The sequence below is a fragment of the Dichomitus squalens genome (assembly GCF_000275845.1).
Source record: "Dichomitus squalens LYAD-421 SS1 unplaced genomic scaffold DICSQscaffold_59, whole genome shotgun sequence".
In the NCBI taxonomy this organism is placed as follows: Eukaryota; Fungi; Basidiomycota; class Agaricomycetes; order Polyporales; family Polyporaceae; genus Dichomitus; species Dichomitus squalens.
The window spans coordinates 1-19,792 of NW_006766941.1; the positions used below are offsets into that span (position 1 = coordinate 1).

At 59.3% G+C, this 19,792-nt stretch overlaps 5 protein-coding genes across 5 annotated transcripts; 3 read left to right on the forward strand and 2 right to left on the reverse strand.

Annotated features, from left to right (window-relative positions):
* Positions 1-792: 792 nt before the first annotated feature.
* Positions 793-1,259, reverse strand: DICSQDRAFT_174142 (uncharacterized protein; the record flags this gene model as incomplete). Its single annotated transcript, XM_007369956.1, has 4 exons — positions 793-810; positions 871-1,043; positions 1,104-1,138; positions 1,216-1,259. 4 exons carry the CDS (start codon positions 1,257-1,259, stop codon positions 793-795), a joined length of 270 nt encoding a protein of 89 aa, XP_007370018.1.
* A 1,283-nt stretch (positions 1,260-2,542) lies between these two features.
* On the forward strand, positions 2,543-6,660 carry DICSQDRAFT_140529 (uncharacterized protein). Its single transcript, XM_007369957.1, has 7 exons — positions 2,543-2,773; positions 2,829-2,966; positions 3,023-3,274; positions 4,024-5,763; positions 5,819-5,962; positions 6,023-6,268; positions 6,354-6,660. Exons 1-7 carry the CDS (start codon positions 2,612-2,614, stop codon positions 6,510-6,512), a joined length of 2,841 nt encoding a protein of 946 aa, XP_007370019.1. The 5' UTR covers positions 2,543-2,611; the 3' UTR covers positions 6,513-6,660.
* Positions 6,661-6,824: 164 nt separating this feature from the next.
* Positions 6,825-10,054, forward strand: DICSQDRAFT_111985 (uncharacterized protein; the record flags this gene model as incomplete). Its single annotated transcript, XM_007369958.1, has 6 exons — positions 6,825-6,886; positions 6,952-7,047; positions 7,159-7,404; positions 7,757-7,862; positions 7,988-8,183; positions 8,258-10,054. Coding segments are annotated over exons 1-6 (2,454 nt in total), but the record flags the coding sequence as incomplete, so codon positions are not given.
* Positions 10,055-10,634: 580 nt separating this feature from the next.
* DICSQDRAFT_92515 (lipid phosphate phosphatase 1) lies at positions 10,635-12,131 on the reverse strand. The gene is made up of 8 exons (XM_007369959.1): positions 12,074-12,131; positions 11,867-12,001; positions 11,698-11,811; positions 11,516-11,641; positions 11,415-11,458; positions 11,293-11,356; positions 10,987-11,221; positions 10,635-10,878 (listed from the first exon to the last, which is right to left on the reverse strand). Exons 2-8 carry the CDS (start codon positions 11,962-11,964, stop codon positions 10,648-10,650), a joined length of 912 nt encoding a protein of 303 aa, XP_007370021.1. The 5' UTR covers positions 11,965-12,001; positions 12,074-12,131; the 3' UTR covers positions 10,635-10,647.
* Positions 12,132-12,356: 225 nt separating this feature from the next.
* DICSQDRAFT_183319 (uncharacterized protein) lies at positions 12,357-19,695 on the forward strand (the record flags this gene model as incomplete). Its single annotated transcript, XM_007369960.1, has 10 exons — positions 12,357-12,898; positions 12,954-13,549; positions 13,608-13,737; positions 13,792-15,349; positions 15,408-16,722; positions 16,782-17,870; positions 17,922-18,022; positions 18,077-18,264; positions 18,323-19,111; positions 19,165-19,695. 10 exons carry the CDS (start codon positions 12,357-12,359, stop codon positions 19,580-19,582), a joined length of 6,726 nt encoding a protein of 2,241 aa, XP_007370022.1. The 3' UTR covers positions 19,583-19,695.
* Positions 19,696-19,792: the final 97 nt, after the last annotated feature.

Consider the following 19,792-nt stretch of genomic DNA (forward strand, 5'->3'; position numbering starts at 1 on the left):
CGGCGATTCATCATAATATAGCATCATCACGATCAGCCAGCTGGACTGTTGAACTTGGACTTATCCGGTCCGGACTACACGAGGCTATGCGTCTCCTAGCGCTTAGCTGTAGTCGCTTATGTAGTATGTTACCATATTTGGGACTCTCTGCTCGTGTACTATAGCTATGCTTCCGGACTCTTCTGGTACTGTCTAGGACAATCCGTACTACTCCAGAACGGTCTAGACAGGTCTATGCCTTACTCATCTCTTACTCATCCTATGGTGTGATACGTCGCAATTCTTTCACCATCGTATTATTCATCGCACTATGGTACATGTGACTAACCACTCTTCGATTAGTCATGGACACTTCTCTGTAGTATATAAGGACTTCAGATTGCGTCCTCCCTCTTCAGTCTTTCCTTACTGACTGAAGAGTGAGTACTTCGTTACATCTACCTCTAACTTGTAGTTACTTACTTAACCTTTGTAGTCTTGCTTCGACTCTAGGTACAGTTCGTTGCTGCAATATAGTCTTTCCTTACTGACTGAAGATCTTGCTTCGACTCTAGTCGGATCTAATCTTTGTCTTCACAGCCCCGAGTTTATCAGTGCTAACGGCCAGTTTTTGCTGAGAGCATATGCACGCAGGCAAGAGAAAACTAGATCAAGTGACCATGAGGACGGATCCCAGACGTGGGTAACGTGCATACCTGCCGGAGGTAAGAGCTCTAGCCAGACGACACCTAGCCCTCCCCGCTGATACAGCGCACAGCTTGTCAAAGTCAGCGCACCGGACACCATATATGGCTATGATAGATAGTACCTCTGTGAAGGCACGGTGAGTATGACGTCGGCGAGCACCGACTTGAGCGTGGTATCTCGTACCTTGTTACCGCTGAATGCGCTAAGTGGCAAAAGTTGGAGGTAGTCGGTAACGACGTTGACCAGAGTCAAATATCGGTTTCCGACAAAGAGTAGCACGGCCCCGCTGAATGACCTGTTCCAGAAGAACTCCACCTCGACGCCGAGGGTGATGAAGTAGTCATAGACATAGAGCACTAGGCGATGAAACTTCTTTAGTTATGTCATTCATGCTTTCGACTCGGGATGGCGCGTACCGTTCGCTGCGACGAGGCAGTAGTTCTCGATGCGGCTTCAGTGGGAAGGGGACAACATCGGTCAGTCATCAGCCGTATCGGCTACTATATCAGCTTTGACTGAGGTACATACAGCGCGCGGAAGATCTCCACCGTAGTGCTAGGGGTGTACGTCATCGTAGGCGGTCGTCTGATTAGTCACTTGGAGTGGCAGGGCGAGAGTGAAGACGGCTCGGAGGGGAGCAACCAGCAGGACATGCAGATATACTGCTGAAGCAGCCTCTCGCGACCCCAGTCGTCATACCGGTCAAAGCGGCGACGCATGTTCTGCACAGTGTTCCTCGTCCACGCCTGTGTAGCATGACTGACAGGTGCCTTCTATCATACTCCGGCCCTATAGTCCACTGGCGGTCCGGAAAGAGCAATGGCATTGTGGACCCCCATTCCAGCAATCCCACATTGCACTGCAGCCGAAGATCATATACCTGAATCTGTCAACGCGTCCGCAAGGTAGGATGGAAGGTAGGAAAAGACAGTGAGTCTTCAGCCGGTGTTCCGAAACAGTGCGCTCGTCGGATGCGATCACAGCGGAAGTACGGAGCCAAGACTACTGGTCGCGGTGTAGAGTGTTGTCAGTACGCCGCCAGTTCCGTGCATGTCGGGAGAGAAAATGGAATTGGATGTTCTCGAACACAAACTAACACCTCAAGGCTCCAGAGCACTACAGTATCCATCAGATAACGGCCCACCGTTAACTGTGCTATGTCACAAGACAACGTTTGCCGGTCCTTTGCACAGTCTCCGGAGTGGAAGGCAGCCGGAGGAAGAAGAGAGCGAGTAGGTCCACGCTCTTGCGATGCTTGCGGACCAAGCATCGAGCTCAGGCAAGGGGTCCCCTGTAAGATTACCCTGTGTGAGATAGGTGATGAGTAGCAAGACATGTTGAGACAGAGACCGATACACATACCCGATCCGTAGTCTCGGAATAGAGAAAAGTCCGACAACAGGTCGGTAACGATATGCCTTTGGAAGTCACTGAACAAAGACATATGGATAGGCGGCCCGGTGAAGCGTTATCGACCGTCGAAAGGTTGCGCCTCCGAGTCCATCTTCATGTCAATGACCCGGTAGGTTTGACAGATGTCTTCGCACTACGTAGACGCGCAATGAAGCACTGGAGGGTAGTGGGGCACCGCTGGCCGTTTATTTTGCCTCGTGTGCACAAAGATGGGGGGGCGGAAAGATGGTCGATGCATATTGGGGTTGTCGAGGACGGAGAAATGCGAAATGACACAGAATGTCGACGAAGTTGTTGGCAAGGAATATGTGCACCGCATCCATAGCGCCCATGGTACTGAACGTTGCAGCAACGGGCCGGCGTGGGTTATGACGTGCCGCCAGCGTGGAATCCGGTGTGCAGACTCCTTTCCTCCCTCCCGACCATGCTGCTACTCTCTCATTGATCGAGCGCATATATCAGACTGCGTGTTCTGGGTTCAAGGCGTGTACTCCAGCGACATCCGTTGACTATGGCTTTTCCTGTGCCCACCCACCTACCTCGCAAAAAGGATGCCCGCGACGTTGCCACCCGAATACTCACAAAGGTCTCGGAAACACCGCTGAAGGCTCTGAGCGCGAGTGTTGCATCGTCATGGGTAGCAGAGTTGGATGACACAATCGGGCTCACGAAGGTGCGTCTCTAGCTTCCTCTCCGGCTACTTAGGAGGCTGAACCGAATGTCGCAAGACCCAAATACATGAACGTATATCCAGCAACTTGCCAGACTTTGAGCGACAACTCGCTACGTCTGTGTCAGTCCAGGAACGACTCCGCTCGCTCTCCCACAACGTCGATGGGCTTCAAGACAGCATATCCAACCCACATGTGAGTCCTCTATGTCATGGATGATTCCCGTCTCGCGCGTATTGACGGCACTGAAGTCAGGCTTGATCCCCAACCTCCTCAATTCCCTCATGAGCCACGCCAAAGTCGCGCAAGAGACTGCGGATGCACGCGCCCAGCACGCGGCACTCAGCCACTTGCTTCACTGTAGGAACGAACTCAGGCGGCTTACGCGGTTTGTGGAGAAGGCAGAACTTGCGGATGCCACGACGGCGTGCGCTTCGTTGGCAAGGCTGTTCGCGGACGCTCCAGAACCGCTTGTGAGGAGCGAGGTTATGGCAGACATGAAGGTACGCAGCATTACACAATTTTGGAAGAGGCGCATCCCGGTTCTTGCCTCGCACCGTACCATCGCAGTGCATCTTGGTATGCGAGCGAACGAGAGTAGACAACACGCTGCTGCACTCGGTCGCTCGCATTGTCTGACCGCAACCGCGGCAGCGGGACAGCCGCACTCCGACAACGGGGAAAATGCGAAAATTCTCGTATACCGCGTCCGCTCTCTTTTCCCGGACACCCGGCTGAGTGCGAATGAGTTTTGAACGGAAGTAACCCTGTGCCCCTTGATTTTGGTGTTCCAGTGGCGCATTGAAGATGATCCGAGCACTTAAGACGTTATATAAACCCGAGAACGGCCTCCCCATTTCTCAGGGTTTGATTGATTCCTCCGAGACCTCTCGTCTCTGGAGCAGTATCTCGCTCTGATGATAGAGGTCGCTTATAGATAAGTGCCGGGTACTTGTGATGAATTCCTAGCAAGACATCAGACGTGCGCGAATGTGTTTCGCTTGGATACAAGGATTGAGAGACACAGGTTGACTCGCCTTCGTCCACATTCGCGCACTCATCCCACTCTCCGGAACAACAGACGACCATGGCGTAAGCGAGGTTCCCATTCTACCCAGACACAGGGGGAAGACTTCATCCGTAATCGCGGTCGCGTGGCGTTCGGTATGCTAGCGTGAGGGTGCGGAGAGATGAAATTTTGGTGACAGGGTATAAATCAGGTCTTGCATGCTGATGCGCCTCCCGTCCTTAGCGCAAATGCACGGCCTTGCGAAGTCGTACAGAGGAGCAACTCCTCGACGCCTATTCACGCAGCATCGTCGTTTCGGAGGCTGGATTTATAGTGAGACCCTCGGTTCAAGCCGTACTACCGCGCCAATTGCATAATGGGACATGGACACAGTCCATGATCCCTAGTGACAGCATCGACACTACCATCGAGCTCCCGGCACTCCTTGCGGCCATATCTCCTGCAACGCTCTTCACAAGCCTGGCAACCCTGAGGCGCGACATCTCACATTGCGTCGAATACGTCTTGAAGCAGCCAATGCAAATCTACGACACCACTATCCAGGACATCACAGGTGTCATCGAGTACAAGTTGTCCCTTCAGCGTGCTGCCCCTGGAAGTGAAGACCCCACCCTCCGCTTGTCTAATCTCACTAGCATCATGACCTTCCTCAACGAACATCTTTTTTCAAATTTCCCCCCGGCAGAGCGTAAATCCTTCGTGCTCTCCCTGGCTACCCCTGTGCGCACGGCTATTCTGAACCTCCTACTCCTGCCGAACCTACCGTCCTCCCTGTCGAAGCTCCCAGACTTCCTAAAGCTTACGCAAAACGCTGTGGAGGCTGAGGAGGAGATTATCGTCAGCCTGCTTGGGGATAGCAGTGCGGATCGCGGCATCAAGACGTGGGTTGATTGGGTCGGCCAGCACTACGAGCGGCAGAGGCGGGCGGACATCCTCGACAAGGCTCGCGCAATCGTCGTTACGCCCGCGGACGACAGCACCGCGTTCCGGGCCGAAGTCCCGCTGGTTGCGGAAGATCGACCTATCCCTGTGAAAGAGGACGAGCCTGTGGCTGTCAACGGTAAGGAACAGTCGAAGGAGCCGGCTCCAGCAGAAGCCGAGGATGCCTCGGCATGGGACTTCGAGGACGAGAGCGACACTCCCAATCAGAGCGAGGACGCGTCTACAGACGACTGGGGCTTTGACGACGACGTACCGGAGCCGGAACCCGAGCACGTGGTGGAAGCTCCGGAGCCATCTGAGCCGGAGCCTGCAGAGGAACTGATTGAGGAGGACGACCCTTGGGGCTGGAATGGCGACGCAGAGCCTGCGAAGGCGGAGGATGATTCAGTGTGGGACGATGCTTGGGACGAGAAACCGGCTGCGCCTGCTCCCCCAACCGCGCCTGTACCTCCAAGCCCGGCTCCTCGGCAGGCGATGGGGCTGGCAAAGAAGCTAGGGGCCAAGAGCAATCCGCAATCGCCTGCTTTACCACCGCCGAGTTTCGCCACTCCCCCGCCCGCACCAGCGCCCGCGCCGCAACCCGCTCCTTTCGCGGCAAAGAACCCTCCATTAGCGCGTCGTCCACTTAAACATGTGCAACTCACTGAGTCCTATGTCGTCTCCGGCAGAATGAAGGAGCTTCTCCAGCTCCTCGAGGACATCCTCCATGAAAGCGCCGAACTGGTGTTCTCCGGTATACTCAACGCCACCGCGTCAGGTTCCCCAGGGAACACGATCGTACAGGCAGCCCCAATGGCGCTCGAGCTCTTTCGTGCACTAGTGCCTGTGACGAACGCTGCACTATTGAAGCAATCGCCAAAGGAACCGATGAAGTTCTCCAATGACTGTCTGTACGCTAGCCAGGAACTGAGGCGAATCGTGGCGGGCTTGAGCGGGCCGAAGGCGGCGGCGAGGGACAAGCTCGAGGAGGCAGTGGAGAGGCTGAAGGTTCTTGGGGAGAGCTGGTTCGAGGACGCTATCGTAAGTGGCTTGTTGGGCTGGAACCCTATTTGTGGTTACTGATGACTTTTGACAGGCGAGGGAAGAGAGGCTGATCGATGAGATGCTGGACAAGGCGTCTGGATTCATGGATACGACCCAGCAGGAACGGTACGACGAGTGCGAGGAGGCTATCAATGATGTCTTGCAGCGCATCCGGAGAGTCGCGCCGCAGTGGAAGGTACGCAGCGCCGCATGGCGATTGAATTTGGTCAGGACGCTGATAGCTCTGGCTGTGAAGGCGGTCTTGACAAAGAGCAGGTATTATGACGCTCTGGGCTCAATCGTTGAGGCGGCGCTGGCCCGCATCCTTGGGGACGTCCTGGCGCTGGAGGATATCACGGAGACCGAATCGCATCGACTGAGCGAACTTTGTCGGATTCTGAATGCGCTGGAGGGGCAGTTCGTGGAGGACCCCGACCAGCCCTCGTTCGTGGTGTCATACGTCTCCTCGTGGCTCAAGTTCTCGTATTTGTCCGAGTTGCTAGTGCGTTATCTTCTTCCATATCCTTGCGGAATCGTTGCTCACATTCGCGCCTTGTTTCTGTCGTCGTCCTTGTCTCACCTTGTAGGAGGCTTCGATCGCAGACATCTCGTATTTGTTTGAGGAGGGGGCGCTGGTGGACTTTGAGATCAACGAACTGGTGAAGCTGGTGAAGGCGCTGTTCGCTGAGACGCCGCTGAGGGCGAGCACGATCAATAAGTTACAGCAGGGTCACCCTGTGCGCTAATTATCGTCGTCGTACTTCTTTCTCGCCAGAGGTGGCACGCGGCATGAGGCTTCCTGTTCTATGCTTTCATACACACCTACCTCTCCCATTTCTGTCACAGGCGACCATCTTGTATTACCCAGTACTTTCCGTCAGTACATTGTCAGAGTCCTTTGGTAGCAGAGTGGTGAAAGCGGACGATGATGGTGGGCGCTTGATCCACTACTTCAAATCACGAGGGAAGCGCACGGACCAGCCAAACAATGGCAAGCAGTTTCGCCTTGTATTGGCGGGAGGAAGCATGTCCTGTTTCTTCCCGCACGTCTTCCTGTCCTCGTCTATACCTGTCGCAGTGATTTCTCAGTCCTGAATGGTCCCAAATGGTCTCAATCGCAGTATGGATATCCGCCTTGCCAATTATCCGAAGTGGTTCTCATCCCCTCGCACTCGTCGGTTTTAGGAATTTGAGACTGCATTAAAGGATGTCGTCAACGCAAAGCGACTCTCGCAGTCCAAGATGAACTCCTTAACGGAGATAGCGATGAAGTGTATGCAGGTGCGTCCGTAGACTCCGTTGCAGCTGCTTCCTTGATGTGCGCGAGGCGCTATGCCGCCGTCGTCTTCGGTACTGACCTCTGTTTATGCGTCGCCCCTTTGTCGTCTGTAGAATGATACCCAGATGGTGTCGATTTTATATCGGACACATAAAGCCTTGTCCGTCTCAGGGAAGACTGCCAGCTTGTACGCGTTTGATGCGCTTGCCCGTGCTGCCCGGCATCAGGCGAACAAAAACCGCGCTGTCGCGGATCTGAACTCCGGGCAAGGGAACAGTGCTACTTTCCTGCTGAAGATAGAAGGCATCCTCGATGGTTTGTTCCAGGATCTGGTGACGAACGGAACCGATGATTTGAAGGTTAGTACGAAGTGTCCGATACTGACCGTATCGTCGTCTGCGCATGTCCTGTCCTATAAGGTCTACCGGTTGTCTGTAGTCCTCGGCTGCATCTCTGCGTATCTAGCAGCAGATTAAAGCGAGCCTAGCAGCCTGCATCGAGCAACGCTTCCTAGTAGGAAATGCTTCGCAGAAGCCTGTACGGTAGATGACCCTGGCCTTCACCGACAACTAGGCACTAACGCGGCATAACGACCTCGCGCTGCGGTGCACGAGATATCTGCACGGTCACAGGATGGAATTGCGTTCTTCCCTTGGGCTTCGTGGCGAGTGGAAAGGTGTAACCTGACGAAACCTTGACGTCGCTCTGCAGGAAAAGGCCAAGAAGATCCTGGACATCTGGGCGAAGTCGAATACGTTCCCTTCCGCTGTACTGTCACCCCTGTTCGATTTGCTGAAGCAGGCAGAGAACGAGAAAGGTGCTTATGCTTTGTCCTATTGGTTCGCTAAGTACTATCTTCCTATGCAATCCATTTCATTTGCCCACATATCGGACCCTGAAATCTGTGAGATATGAACTAAAATATGGTTTTGTCCGTGTCAGAGCCCGGCAATCCAGTGAACCAATTAGCGAACCCGACGCCTGATAACCCGCACGGCGCGTCCGCTGTTCTTCCCAACCAAGCCCCCGCACCGCAGCCTTCCGTGACGCCTCCGGCTAGTATAGACGTACAGTCCGCCCTCCTGGCGCTCCTGAGCAAGGCCGCTAGTGCCGTAGGGGCGCAGGGCGTGGTCCCTGGGTAAGCAGCGAGCTCAAGTCTTCCCGAAAAGCGCGATGCTTACTGCGTCTGCCTTCCTTTCCTTTCATCTCCAGCCAAACAGCACCAAATACCGCTATCCCTGTGTCGCCTGCTCCGTCTGCTCCGGCCGTCCCAGCACTGGACGCCAATCAGCTCGCCTTCCTTCACCAGTTTGCACAGACAGCGAAGGACGTCGGGCCTATATCTGGACAGCTGCAGCTGCCCGGATTCGTACCACAGCAGCCGCCTGTATCCGCGTCGATAGTGCCATCGAACAGTGCTGTGCCTATAGTACCCCCTGCTCATGCCTTTACACATGTGCCCGGCGGGCCTCTGCCCCTGCAGCCTCCGTATCGAGATGACCAGTATGGTCTTCCCAGTGCGCACGCGCGAGAGTCAGAGCACCAACCGCCCCAGCAGTACGGCCGGTACGGTCCCGAAGCAGCAACAACAGATCCCCGCAGCGGGTATTCCCGCGAGGGTCGTTACGGCAGCGCTCACGACCTTCCTGTCAATGCGCCTTCCAAACCGAGTCACGAGCAGGGTGGCGGTAGTGAGCACGGCTACGACCATGCTCCTTATCCTAACGCCAATTTTGGCTATGAACACGGCCCTCCGTACGCTCATGGGCGCGAACACGATCCGCGCGGTGACCACCACCGTGACAGGCCCCCGCCACCAAATCCCAGAGGCAGCTACCGCGAGCGCGGCGGGCCTGGGCGGGGGCGCGGCCGGGGGAGCGGCGGTGGGAGGTGGGACGACCGTGGTCGCAGAGGCGGCGGAGATCGCGATGGTAGGGACAGGGACTACGGCGGAGACCGCTACGACGACTCTCGACGACCCGACAGCGGCAGGCGTCAAAGCCGCTCGCGCAGCCCTGGCCCGTCCGACCGCTACCGCGCTGGGGGCGGCCGTGGGCGCCCTTACAGTCCCCCAAGACACCGCGACCATCGTGACCAGGATGAACTAGGGCGCGATGGGGGCGGATACAGACAGCAAGACCGATACAGCGAGCGATACATGTACAATACCGGCCCGGATGGCGCTGCGACGGGCTTTGACGAGTTCGGGAGGGAGCTGAGGCCGGGATCGCCTGATGCTCCCGGGGGGTCCGACTCTGCCTCTGCCACTCAACATCTGCACGCCCAGGGGAGTGCGGCGGCGGATCGCAGCAAGAGAGGCGACTCGCCATTCCCGCCCGGCTCAGGCTCAGCCACCGCGTCGGACCGCGGGTCTGCCGCGCCCGAGCACGAGCTGCAAAGGTTCACGAGCCCCTCCCGCCCAGCGCAGGCATCGTACCCTCCCGCCACCTCTGCGTCGACGTCGACGGTAGCGTCGCTCTCGCCCTCCACGTCGTCAGCACCCCTCCCCCACTCCGCCTCTACGATCCCCGCGTCCGTTTCTGGCTCTCGCGACCAGCCGCAGGGCGGGCTGGACACGTTCGACCGCGCCGCGTTCGACCCCTCCCAGCCGCAGTCGTGGGTCGCGCTCGGGGAGGCGTGGGCCGCCACGCACGGCGCGGCGCCGACGCAGGAGCAGCTCGTGCAGTTCGTCTTCGGGGGCATGCCCGGCTTGCCCGCGTCTGCCTCCGGTGCGCCCGAGCAGGGCGAGTATGCGGGCGGGTACGACGAGCCGCGCGCGCCCGGCGGGAGGAGGACGTCGGGGTACTATGAGGATGGGGGCCCGAGCCCCGGTCCGGCGGGGGGAGGGTTCCGCGGAAGGGGCGGGAGGGACGACGGCGACGGGGGCTACCGAGGAGGGGGCCGGGGGCGAGGGTATGGGAGGGACCGGGGGGGAGAGTACGGAGGGCGCGGAGGGGGAGATGATGACGGGCGGCGCGGGGGGTATGGCGGCGGTCGGGGAGATTACGGGCCGCCGCGGGGTGGGCGGGGACGCGGCCGCGGCCGGGGAGACTTCCGTGGGTCCGGGCGCGATGGGTATGGGGACGGCTATGGGCCTGACGAGTCGGGTTATGGGGGAGGGTATGGGCGCGGGGGTCGCGGTGGATTCCGAGGTCGCGGCGGGTATGGAGGACGAGGAGGAGGGGGAGGAGGGGGAGGATACGGGTATGGACAAGGCGATTACATGGACACGGACGCCGTCACGCTCACTGGAGGTGAGGACGGCGACGACCATTCGTGGCAGGAGCCCGGCGGGTACGAGGTGCCGACGTCGTTGTCATATGATGCGGGGGTCGGTGGTCTGGGAGGCCAGGGTGAGGGAGAACAGAGCGAGAGCGGCGGAGGGGAAGTTGGGAGCACGGGGAAGATGCAGAAGGTCGGGGACAAGTGGATGTTTGTGCGTGGGACGTGAGCGGACGATGACTCGTGTTGTCGTCGACGTATCCTGGGACTCGTGGTTCTTACCGTTAAGCATTAGGCAGCGTGCACTTTCCAGGCACAACTCTTGTCCCCCATTCACATTAATATGATCATAGATATCAATCCAGCTCGCTCATTGACAATCATACACTCTGCTCTGCATGTTCTTCGTTCAACCCAGTCAGTTCATACCCGTATCTCTGCGGGTTGGGCATACGGACGCGATCCGAGTCCGCATCCGCACCGCCGTAGACCGCACGAGCGGTAAAGGCTTGCGAGGGCGCGAACGGGTTCGGCCAGTAGATGAGGTAGCATATCGTCGCGCAAACGACCCCCAGCAAGCTCCCAACAATCACGTCTTCTTTATGGTGTCTCTGTGCAACGGCACCGTCAGCAAAGCCAATACGGATGGATCCCCTCACTGAGAGCATGGGAGAACACGAGGCGACAGGGTTTGAACCTAGGGACTCGGATGTACGCACGTAGTCTTCCACGCGGGAGACGGCGACCCATGTCGCAAAGCCCAGGGGAAGGAGCGTGAGCACGAGCCGCGCGAGTTTGCTGCGAAGCAGGGAGCCCCCTTGGGCGGGCTGCGCGAGGCGCCAGGCCCCCGTCAGGCCGGCGAGGTAGAGCGCGAGGAAGGTCATGCCTGCGAACGCGGTGGAGGCGTGGCCCGAGGGGAAGGACCTGCGGCCGTCCATGACCTTCTCGAGTTCCCTGCGCGAGGGGCAACGTGCAGCGTTCAGTTGGAAGGGAAAAACAGACGGAAGAGGCGAGGAGATGCAGACCCTGTGCACGCTTTGAGCTCCTTGTCCCATTTGCAGCGGTGGAGGAAGTCGGGCCGGAGGCGACCTGGCGGAGGGGGGCTTTAGTGGTCGCGTGACTGCGGGTGCGACGTGGCGCGGCTTACCCACTCTGTTTTTCAGTGCCTCGGTGATGAAGACAGTCAGGCCTCTGAGATCGTCGTAGTCAGTGTAGGGATAGCGACGTAGTACGGACGGAAACTGTCACCTTCCAGAGTATATCGCCAGGACGCCATGGTGTACCTCGAGGGCGGAACGGCGCACAATTCCCCACAAGACGCTGATGACAATGGGTACTATGAAGGCGATAAGCCAGTTCACTCCGCCGCTGATCCTGCAGAGCAAGCATGAGCGAGACGACCGACTTGTGCAGAGGAACGCACTCCGTACTGGTTCGGTCGGTGCTTATGGTCAATGAGGTCATCCTTTGTGCTAAAATCGCGTTCGAAAGGCGGGAGTCCCTTGATGTACCAAGCAGCTAGCCACAAGAGGGAGGAAGCCACCCTGGGGAGAGCTGGAATCAATATGCGGTGAAAACCACGCAGGAAAAAACGCTGACCAGTCTACAAGGTATGCTCGGTCAAAGAAAGTGAAGGGGTTGCCTCCGAAGCGTTTGTCTAGGCTGTTCTGGATGCTGCTGTATAGCTGCCTTGACATATTGGGCGCCTCCTACAGCGCTGCTAGGGTGGATCGCCTGTGTGAGTATGACTCGCCCATGAGTGTGACTAATCAGATTACAAAGGCATTCGGTCTGCGTTAAGCGTACCTACTTGTCAAGTGCTAGGCGCAGTAGTGGTTTCTGACAATGAATATTATCGGCCGAGTGCAATTATGTGAGCCCACAGCTGCGGCAGGAGGAGAGGGGAGAATATTGGCGCCGACGTTTGCGCGATCGACACGCGCCCAGTCACAAGGCGGAGTCACACGTTACCTGACGTGAGCGTGACGGACGCACACGCGCATGGCCTCGCGTCGCGTCCGATCGCGCTTTCTCCCACGACTCCCCTTCCGCTCCCCCCCTTGTCCGCACCCTTGACCTCGTCCCCATCATGCCTCCCGCCCCGAGATCTTCTCGTGCAAAGGGCCAGAAGTCCATCACTTCGTTCTTTGCGAAACCCAAGAAGGCTGGCGAGTCTAGCAAGGCTCAAGACGACAAGCCGGATGATGACACACCCTCCGACGACAAGCTAGTGGACGATACTGTCGACGACGCTTCCGACCAGGAGGCTACCGCAGATGGAGATGGCGAGGTTGCAAAGGGAAGCTCCATAGAGAACTCTGACCTGCCTCCCATTCACGACATCCCCGCGATCTTCTCCGACCTCGTCTCTCGTATTCCCGAAATCCAGGACGTCGCAGAGCACCTGAAGGGGAGGAAGATGCGCGTCGCGACCATGTGTTCCGGCACAGAGTCCCCTCTTCTTGCGCTGAATCTCGTTCAGCGATATATTCTTGCACATTTCGGCGTGTCGCTTGATTACGAACACGTCTTCTCCTGCGAGATCGAGCCTTTCAAGCAGGCCTACATCGAGCGCAACTTCCAACCGCCCCTCCTCTTCCGTGATGTCTGTGAGCTTGGCGACGACGAAGCGTAAGCACACAATGACGTTCTTTCTGTCGACGACTCGTCATTAACGCGTTTGCAGCACCACCGCATACGGAGCACTCGCTCCGGTACCCGGTGACGTCGACTTGCTCGTCGCGGGTACATCCTGCGTCGACTATTCCAACCTCAACAACGAGAAGCAGGACATCGACGCAAACGGCGAGTCCGGCCGTACCTTCCGCGGCATGATGTCCTGGGTCAAGAACCACCGGCCCCCGCTCGTCATCCTCGAGAATGTCTGCGGCGCGCCGTGGGAGCGCGTCGTCGACTACTTCGAGCGGACCGACTACTCCGCCAGCTACCTCCGCGTCGACACCAAGACCTTCTACATTCCGCACACGCGCACCCGCGTCTACCTCCTCGCCGTCGACAAGAAGCACTCCAGGATGCCCGACGAGTGGAAGGCGAAGATCCAGGAGCTTAAGCGGCCCGCGTCTTCGACCCTGGACGCGTTCCTCCTGCCCACCGACGACCCGCGTATCCACCAGGCGCGCCAGAAGCTCGCAAACGAGGCGTACAACACCGTCGGCGGCACGCGCGGCCGCACCGACTGGGGTCGCTGCGAGAGTCGGCACCAGCGCGCCCGACTCGAAGAACAGCTGGGCACGAAGCGTCCGTTGACCAGCTGGGAAGAGGGTAAGTCGATAGACTACCAGAATGATGTAGTGATCATACCTCTGACGCAAGCCTGCAGGCGGTTTCTGCAAGCTCCCCGACTTCGCGTGGAACGACTGGGGCATCGGCCAAGTCGAGCGCGTCTGGGACCTGATGGACATCAGCCTCCTCCGGTCCGCGAAGAAGGGCGTCGACCCCTCCTTCAAGACGTAAGTCCTCCCTCTCTTCCTCTCGCCTCCCGCGCTCACGCGTCCCGCCCCCAGCCAAGTATGGAACCTCTCCCAAAACGTCGACCGCTCGACCGGCTCGTCGAAGCCCGGCATCTGCCCGTGCCTCACGCCCACCATGATCCCGTACATCACGAACCGCGGCGGGCCGATGGTCGGCCTCGAGGCGCTCTCGATGCAGGGCCTCCCCGTGAACGAGCTCCTGCTCACGCGCGAGACCGAGGACCAGCTCGCGGACCTCGCGGGCAACGCGATGTCCACGACCGTCGTCGGCGCGTGCATGCTCGCCGCGCTCGTCGTCGGCCGCCGGCTGCTCAAGGCGGGCGACGAGAGCCGCACGTACGAGCAGGTCCGCGAGGACTGTATGGTCGAGGACGACGGGGCCGCGCCGAGCGGGAGGAAGACGGAAGAAGACGAGGACGAGGTGATGGAGGTCGACCCGCCCGCGGACGACGTCGAGGCGCACGTCACGGGCGAGGAGCAGCTGCTGCAGCGCCCGCTGAACCTCGCGGCGGCGGCGTCGCAGCTGTCGTTGCAGGGCATCCTTGAGGAGGCGCAGCGCTCGGCGAGGTTGTGCAGCTGTGAGGGACGGAAGGACATGACGGACCGGACGCTCAACCGCTGTGTGGACTGCGACTCGACGTCGTGTGTCAAGTGTGGAGGGAGGCCGGAGCACAACTATCAGCCTATTGATCTGAAGGCGCACCCGAGGCTCTCGCCGTCGACGTTCGAGAAGGGCTTGAAGGCGCTCCTCCCTATGTCGCTTACCCTCTCCGGTGTCAGCAAGGCCGCGCTCAACGCCGCGGCCCAGTCCCACGACGTCGATACCTCCTCGTCCCGCTTTACCGAATGGCGGGCGGCGGTCCTCCGCGCGGCCGAGAAGGAGCTCCGCTTCGTCGAGCCCAAGCGCCAGGAGACGTGGTCGGTCGTCTACCAGTCGCCCACCGCCAAGCTCGAGCTCTCCCTGCACCCGCAGCAGCCGCAATGGCGCCTCTTCGCGCTCCCCGAGGACAGCGCGCCCGCGAACGCGGAGATCCGGCGCGTGCTCGAGCTCCCCGTGGGCCGCTTCGCGTGCACGACCGCGCTGTTCGCGGGCACGTGGGAGTGGGCGCTGCCGAGCGTCGCGAAGGTCGAAGTCGAGATCGAGGGCAGCGGCGAGCTCGTGCCCGCCTGGGAGCAGAAGCTCGGCCTGCTGGGCGACGAGTTCAAGAGCCGGATGGTGCACGCGCGGCTCGACGTGCGCGTCCCTGCGGGTGCGGCGGCGGCGCTGTTCGACCGCGATGTGAGCGGGACGTATACGCTCATCGACAGGTGCGGCACGGCGAACGCGGGGCTGCACCGGCGCGCGCCGGCGGAGGGCGAGGAGGGGCGGGTGCCGCCTGTGTTCTTGCTGCTCGACCCGACGCGGTGCGGGGAGCCGGGCGCGGACGCGTTCGTGTTCTCTACGAGCACGAGGAGGTACGAGTATGGCGAGAGCCGGCCGATCATCGCTACGCTGGAGCCGCGGTGGAGGCAGAGCGACGTGGAGGGCGTGCAGAGCGTGAACTGCGTGCTGCCCTGCCGGTGGGTGCGGGCGGAGGGTGTCATGCTGACGGTACGTCTCTTCCCGCGAGTAGTCTGCGTCTGGTTGCTGATGCATGGTGCGCTTGCAGCCCGCCTCTGGCCAAGACGCGTTGTTCGCGACGCCCGCGGAGGGCATCTCGATCGACGTCTCGCAGGACGCGTGCAAGAGCGCGAGCGCGCTGCTCGTCTGCAAGGTCCCCCTCGGCGCGCAGGCCGGGCCCGAGTGGTCGAAGCTCGTGTACAAGGAGGTCGACAAGGTGCACGAGCGCGGGACGTTCCGCGCGCTGGCGTGGCTCACGGAGCGCATCCGCAACATCGACGGGCAGTTCGCCGACTGGCAGATCGTGGACCACGAGCACAAGAAGGCCATCGCATGCCACCGCTGCGCGCCCGTCTCGCCTGCCATCCGGTGGGCGAAGGGGAAGAAGGGGAAGATCATGGCGGTGGAGGACACGGTCCAGGCTGGGGAGTTCGAGAGGAGCCTCAAGCGGCGCCCGGCGCCGTTCGTCACGCAGCTCAAGCTCGACGAGAACGGGGTCGGGATCGTCAGGATCGGCGTGAACGTCACGTCGCTCATGCACCGCGCGCTCTCGCGCCTCCCGACGCTCGGACGGACGGAGGCCCCGACGCTCGCGTGGCGGCTCAACACGGACTTCACCCCTGCCGTCAAGCTGTCCCTCCCCAAGTTCGTCCTCGCGAGCAACCGGCCCGACAAGGAGCACTCTCAGCCCCCGAGCTTCAAGCTCGACCTCCGTCCCGAGCAGCTTCGTTCCCTTACGTGGATGCTCGCGCAGGAGGCGAAGACCGCCCCGCCGTTCATCGAGGAGGAGATCTCGGAAGCCATCCTCGAGCCGCTTGGGTGGCGCGCGGAAGGCCGTGCGCAGCGCGCGCACCACGTCCGCGGAGGCGTGCTCGCCGACGAGGTCGGGTACGGCAAGACGGCGATTTCGCTCGGGCTGATCGACTGCGCAGCGGACGACGTCGAGCGCGAGTTCAAGCAGACGAGCAAGGGCGTGACGGGCCACATCGCGACGAAGGCGACCATCATCATCGTCCCGCCGCACCTGACGCGCCAGTGGGAGAGCGAGGTGCGCAAGTTCACGAAGGCGCGGTTCGAGGTCGTCACGCTCCACACCGCGAGCAACCTGAACTCGCTCAAGATCCAGGACGTGGTCGACGCGGATATCGTCATCGTCGCGTCGAACTTGTTCAGGAGCTCCGTCTACTTGGACAATCTGGAGGCGGTCGCGGGCGCGGGCGAGCTCCCGGCGCAGGACGGACGGTTCTTCGACGCGCGTTTGGACATCACGCTCGAGGGCCTCGAGAAGCAGGTTGAGAGGCTGCGGGACAGGGACCAGGGCGCGAAGGCCGTTATGGAGCAAATCAAGGAGGGCCGGAAGATTGGTGAGTGGTCATGTGTCTTTGTAGTCGGAGGGTAACGCTCATTCCCGTCCATAACGCAGACGAGTCCGCGCAGCTCGTGTCGCAGACAAAGCGGCTTAAGGGCAAGTCCTACCGCGACGCCGCTGGAGACACCGAGGCGAAGCCGAAGAAGGGCTTCAAGGACGTCAAGAAGGAGTCGGCATCGAAGGTGAAGAAGGAGCCGAAGGACGAGTCGCTCGACGCTTTTGTACCGGCGAAGAAGCCTGCCGCTAGTCCGAGGACTGGTTTGACTGTCGAGGTCGTGATCCCTGTCCCTCCTAAGCGGCGTGCGTCCCCTGCATTGAGCGTCGCCACCGCCCCACCTACGTCCGAGGCCGAGCCGGATGACGAAGAATCGGACGCTCCTCGCGCACGCCGCGCTGTCAAGCGCAAGGCCATCGTCATCTCCGACGACGAGGATACCGAGGAAGACGTGCCCAAGAAGAAGGGTAAGGCTGCCGCGAAGAAACGCCCTGCAAAACGTTCCAAAGCTTCCGACGACTCCGACTTCGAAGTGTCGGCTTCCGGAGAGAACGAATCCGAAGGTGAAGAGGATGATGCTTTCGAGGAGTCCGATGACGATGACGAGGAGGACGAGGAGGACGAGAAGCCGAAGAAGAGCAGGGTCAAGGCCAAGGCGGCCCCGAAGAAGCGTGCTCCTGCGAAGAAGCCCCGTTCAGCCCCCGCAACGTCCGAATCCGAGGACGCGATGGAGGTCGACGACACCGAGGAAGAGACGAAGCCGAGTGGGAAGGGCAAGAAGCAACCCGCCAAGCGTAAGACCGAGGCCAAGCCGGCGAAGGAGAAGAAGCGGCGCGAGGATACCGACCCTTGGAAACTCAAGTCATCGACGGTGCAAAGTAACTGGAAGAAGATGCAGGCACCGCCACTCGAGATGTTCCGCTTTGCTCGCAAGATCGTCGACGAGTACACCTACCTGGATGGGAAGGTGCTCTCGATGGTCACGCGCTTGAGGGCGGAGAGGCACTGGGTCCTGTCAGGTACTCCCCCGATTCACGACTTCGGCGCGCTGAAGACAATTTCGGCCTTCTTGAACATCCACCTCGGCATCGACGACGACAATGAGGGCCAATCGTTGCAGGTAAAGAAGCGAAAGCGCGAACAGACTGGTGAGTGCAGTATGCGCATGTGCGTGGGACTGATGTTAACGCGTTATGTAGCCGTCGAGAAGTTCCACTCTTTCCGCGAGGTACACAGTCTCGAATGGCATGCGCATCGTCATCAGCTTGGCCAATGCTTCCTCGACCAGTTCGTCCGACAGGTGGGTCTATATTTGGTTTATTTTGCGATCTCACCTCTCACTCGCTTGTGATAGAACGTTGCTGAGATTGACGAAATCTCATGGGGCCAACAAATACAGAAGGTTGTCCTCCCTGCCGCTGAGCGAGCAATTTACCTTGAGCTCGAGCATTACCTTCGCGCGATCGATATGACCGTAAAGCGTGGCAGGAAGAGTGAGAGCGATCGTGAGAAGCGTCTGGCGCAGGCCCTTGGCGAGAGCAGGTGCGTTTCGAATAATTGGAGCGCTGTGATAATTAACGTGTTGACATCGGGCACGTAGTACCGCTGAAGAAGCGCTCCTGAAGCGTTGTTCGCATTTCGAGCTCGAAACGTCGGACAAGGAGAACGCGATGAAAGCTTGCGAGGTCATCGTCCAGGAGCGGAAGAAACAGCTGGAGGACTGTAAGAAGGAGCTCCTGAAGAAGCTCAACGACGCCGTGAAGATGGAGAAGAAGATCGGCAAGACCCCCGATGAGTCGCTCTTCCGCGAGTACGTGCGCGTCACCCGGACCGAGGGCGTTGGCGACAAGGACGCGACCGAGACAGTTCAGGGTCTTCTCGACGAAGCGAACATCGCCGGACCCCTAAAGCCCGTCACTAACAAGATCAGCGACAATCTCAAGAGGGGCGGGAAGAAAGAAGGTTCCGACCTTCCCAAGGCGATCCAGGATCTGATCTGGGAGCACCGCGAGCAGACACACGAGATCCGTCGTTTGACGAAGGAACTCGTCGGTCGCGTCCGCTCGCTTCGCTACTTCACCGTCGTTCGTGATCTCCAAAAGCAGGCCGATACTCCTCCGGTCGTTCACTGCCCGAGCTGCGGACGCGACGGAGTGCCTGTCGAGGAGATTGCCGTACTCTCTTCTTGCGGTCACATGGGCTGCTACACCTGCGTCATGGCCTGCGCCGAACGGGAGGAATGTGTTTACGCTGCGTCTGGTGCATGCAGGGCGGCCGCTCGCGTACTCAACGTCGTCAAGGGCGACACCCTCGGCGTAGACGATGAGGCCCGTGACGGTCGTGGCAAACACTACGGTCTCAAGCTTGAGAAGGTCATGCACTTGATCAAGTAAGTATCGTGATTCGGTTTCTGTTGTGTGCGTGAGCTAAGTTGTTGCCCAGGAGCACCATCCCCAAAGCCGAGCGCGTCCTGATCTTCGTCCAATTCCCCGATCTCACCGCCAAAGTTGCCGAGGCTCTTGCCGCCAACAAGATCGCGTTCCTCGAGATCAAGGGCTCTGCCTCCATGAAGAGCAAAAATCTGGAGAAGTTCCAGAACGACAGCAAGGAGCGGGTGCTTCTGCTGAACGTTATGGACGAGAGCGCCAGCGGCGCGAACCTGACGTCCGCTAATCATGCCATCTTCCTCTCCCCCCTCCTTGCGCCAACTCAGGAGATCTACGACGCATGCGAGACGCAGGCCATAGGACGTTTGCGGCGATACGGCCAACTCAAGCACGTCAATATTTGGCGTTTCTTCAGTATGAACACCATCGATGTAGAGATTTTTGAGCAGCGTACGAAGCAGAAGGTGCAATAGACTATCCGAAGTTTGTTGTTGTGACAATGTATGTCTGGAGATCTTTGCTGTAGATTTTGTATATTACTGGGAGTGCTATCTTATGTATCGGATGTAATGGGACTGGTTGCCGGTATGGTGCGAGAAAACAGCAACTTGCGATTATTGCCGTTATGAGGACTGGGCGCATTTACTCGGCGTGTTCAATTGGAGGAACGAGGAGAGCAGAAA

Coding starts and splice junctions, on each gene's coding strand:
- DICSQDRAFT_92515 (XM_007369959.1), bottom strand. CDS start 11,964: ATGTCAAGGCAGCTATACAGCAGCATCCAGAACAGCCTAGACAAACGC. Junction 11,642..11,697: donor CATAAGCACCGACCGAACCA/GTACGGAGTGCG, acceptor CTTGCTCTGCAG/GATCAGCGGCGGAGTGAACT. Junction 11,357..11,414: donor GGCACTGAAAAACAGAGTGG/GTAAGCCGCGCC, acceptor CCCCTCCGCCAG/GTCGCCTCCGGCCCGACTTC.
- DICSQDRAFT_140529 (XM_007369957.1), top strand. CDS start 2,612: ATGGCTTTTCCTGTGCCCACCCACCTACCTCGCAAAAAGGATGCCCGC. Junction 2,774..2,828: donor ACACAATCGGGCTCACGAAG/GTGCGTCTCTAG, acceptor GAATGTCGCAAG/ACCCAAATACATGAACGTAT. Junction 5,764..5,818: donor GCTGGTTCGAGGACGCTATC/GTAAGTGGCTTG, acceptor GACTTTTGACAG/GCGAGGGAAGAGAGGCTGAT.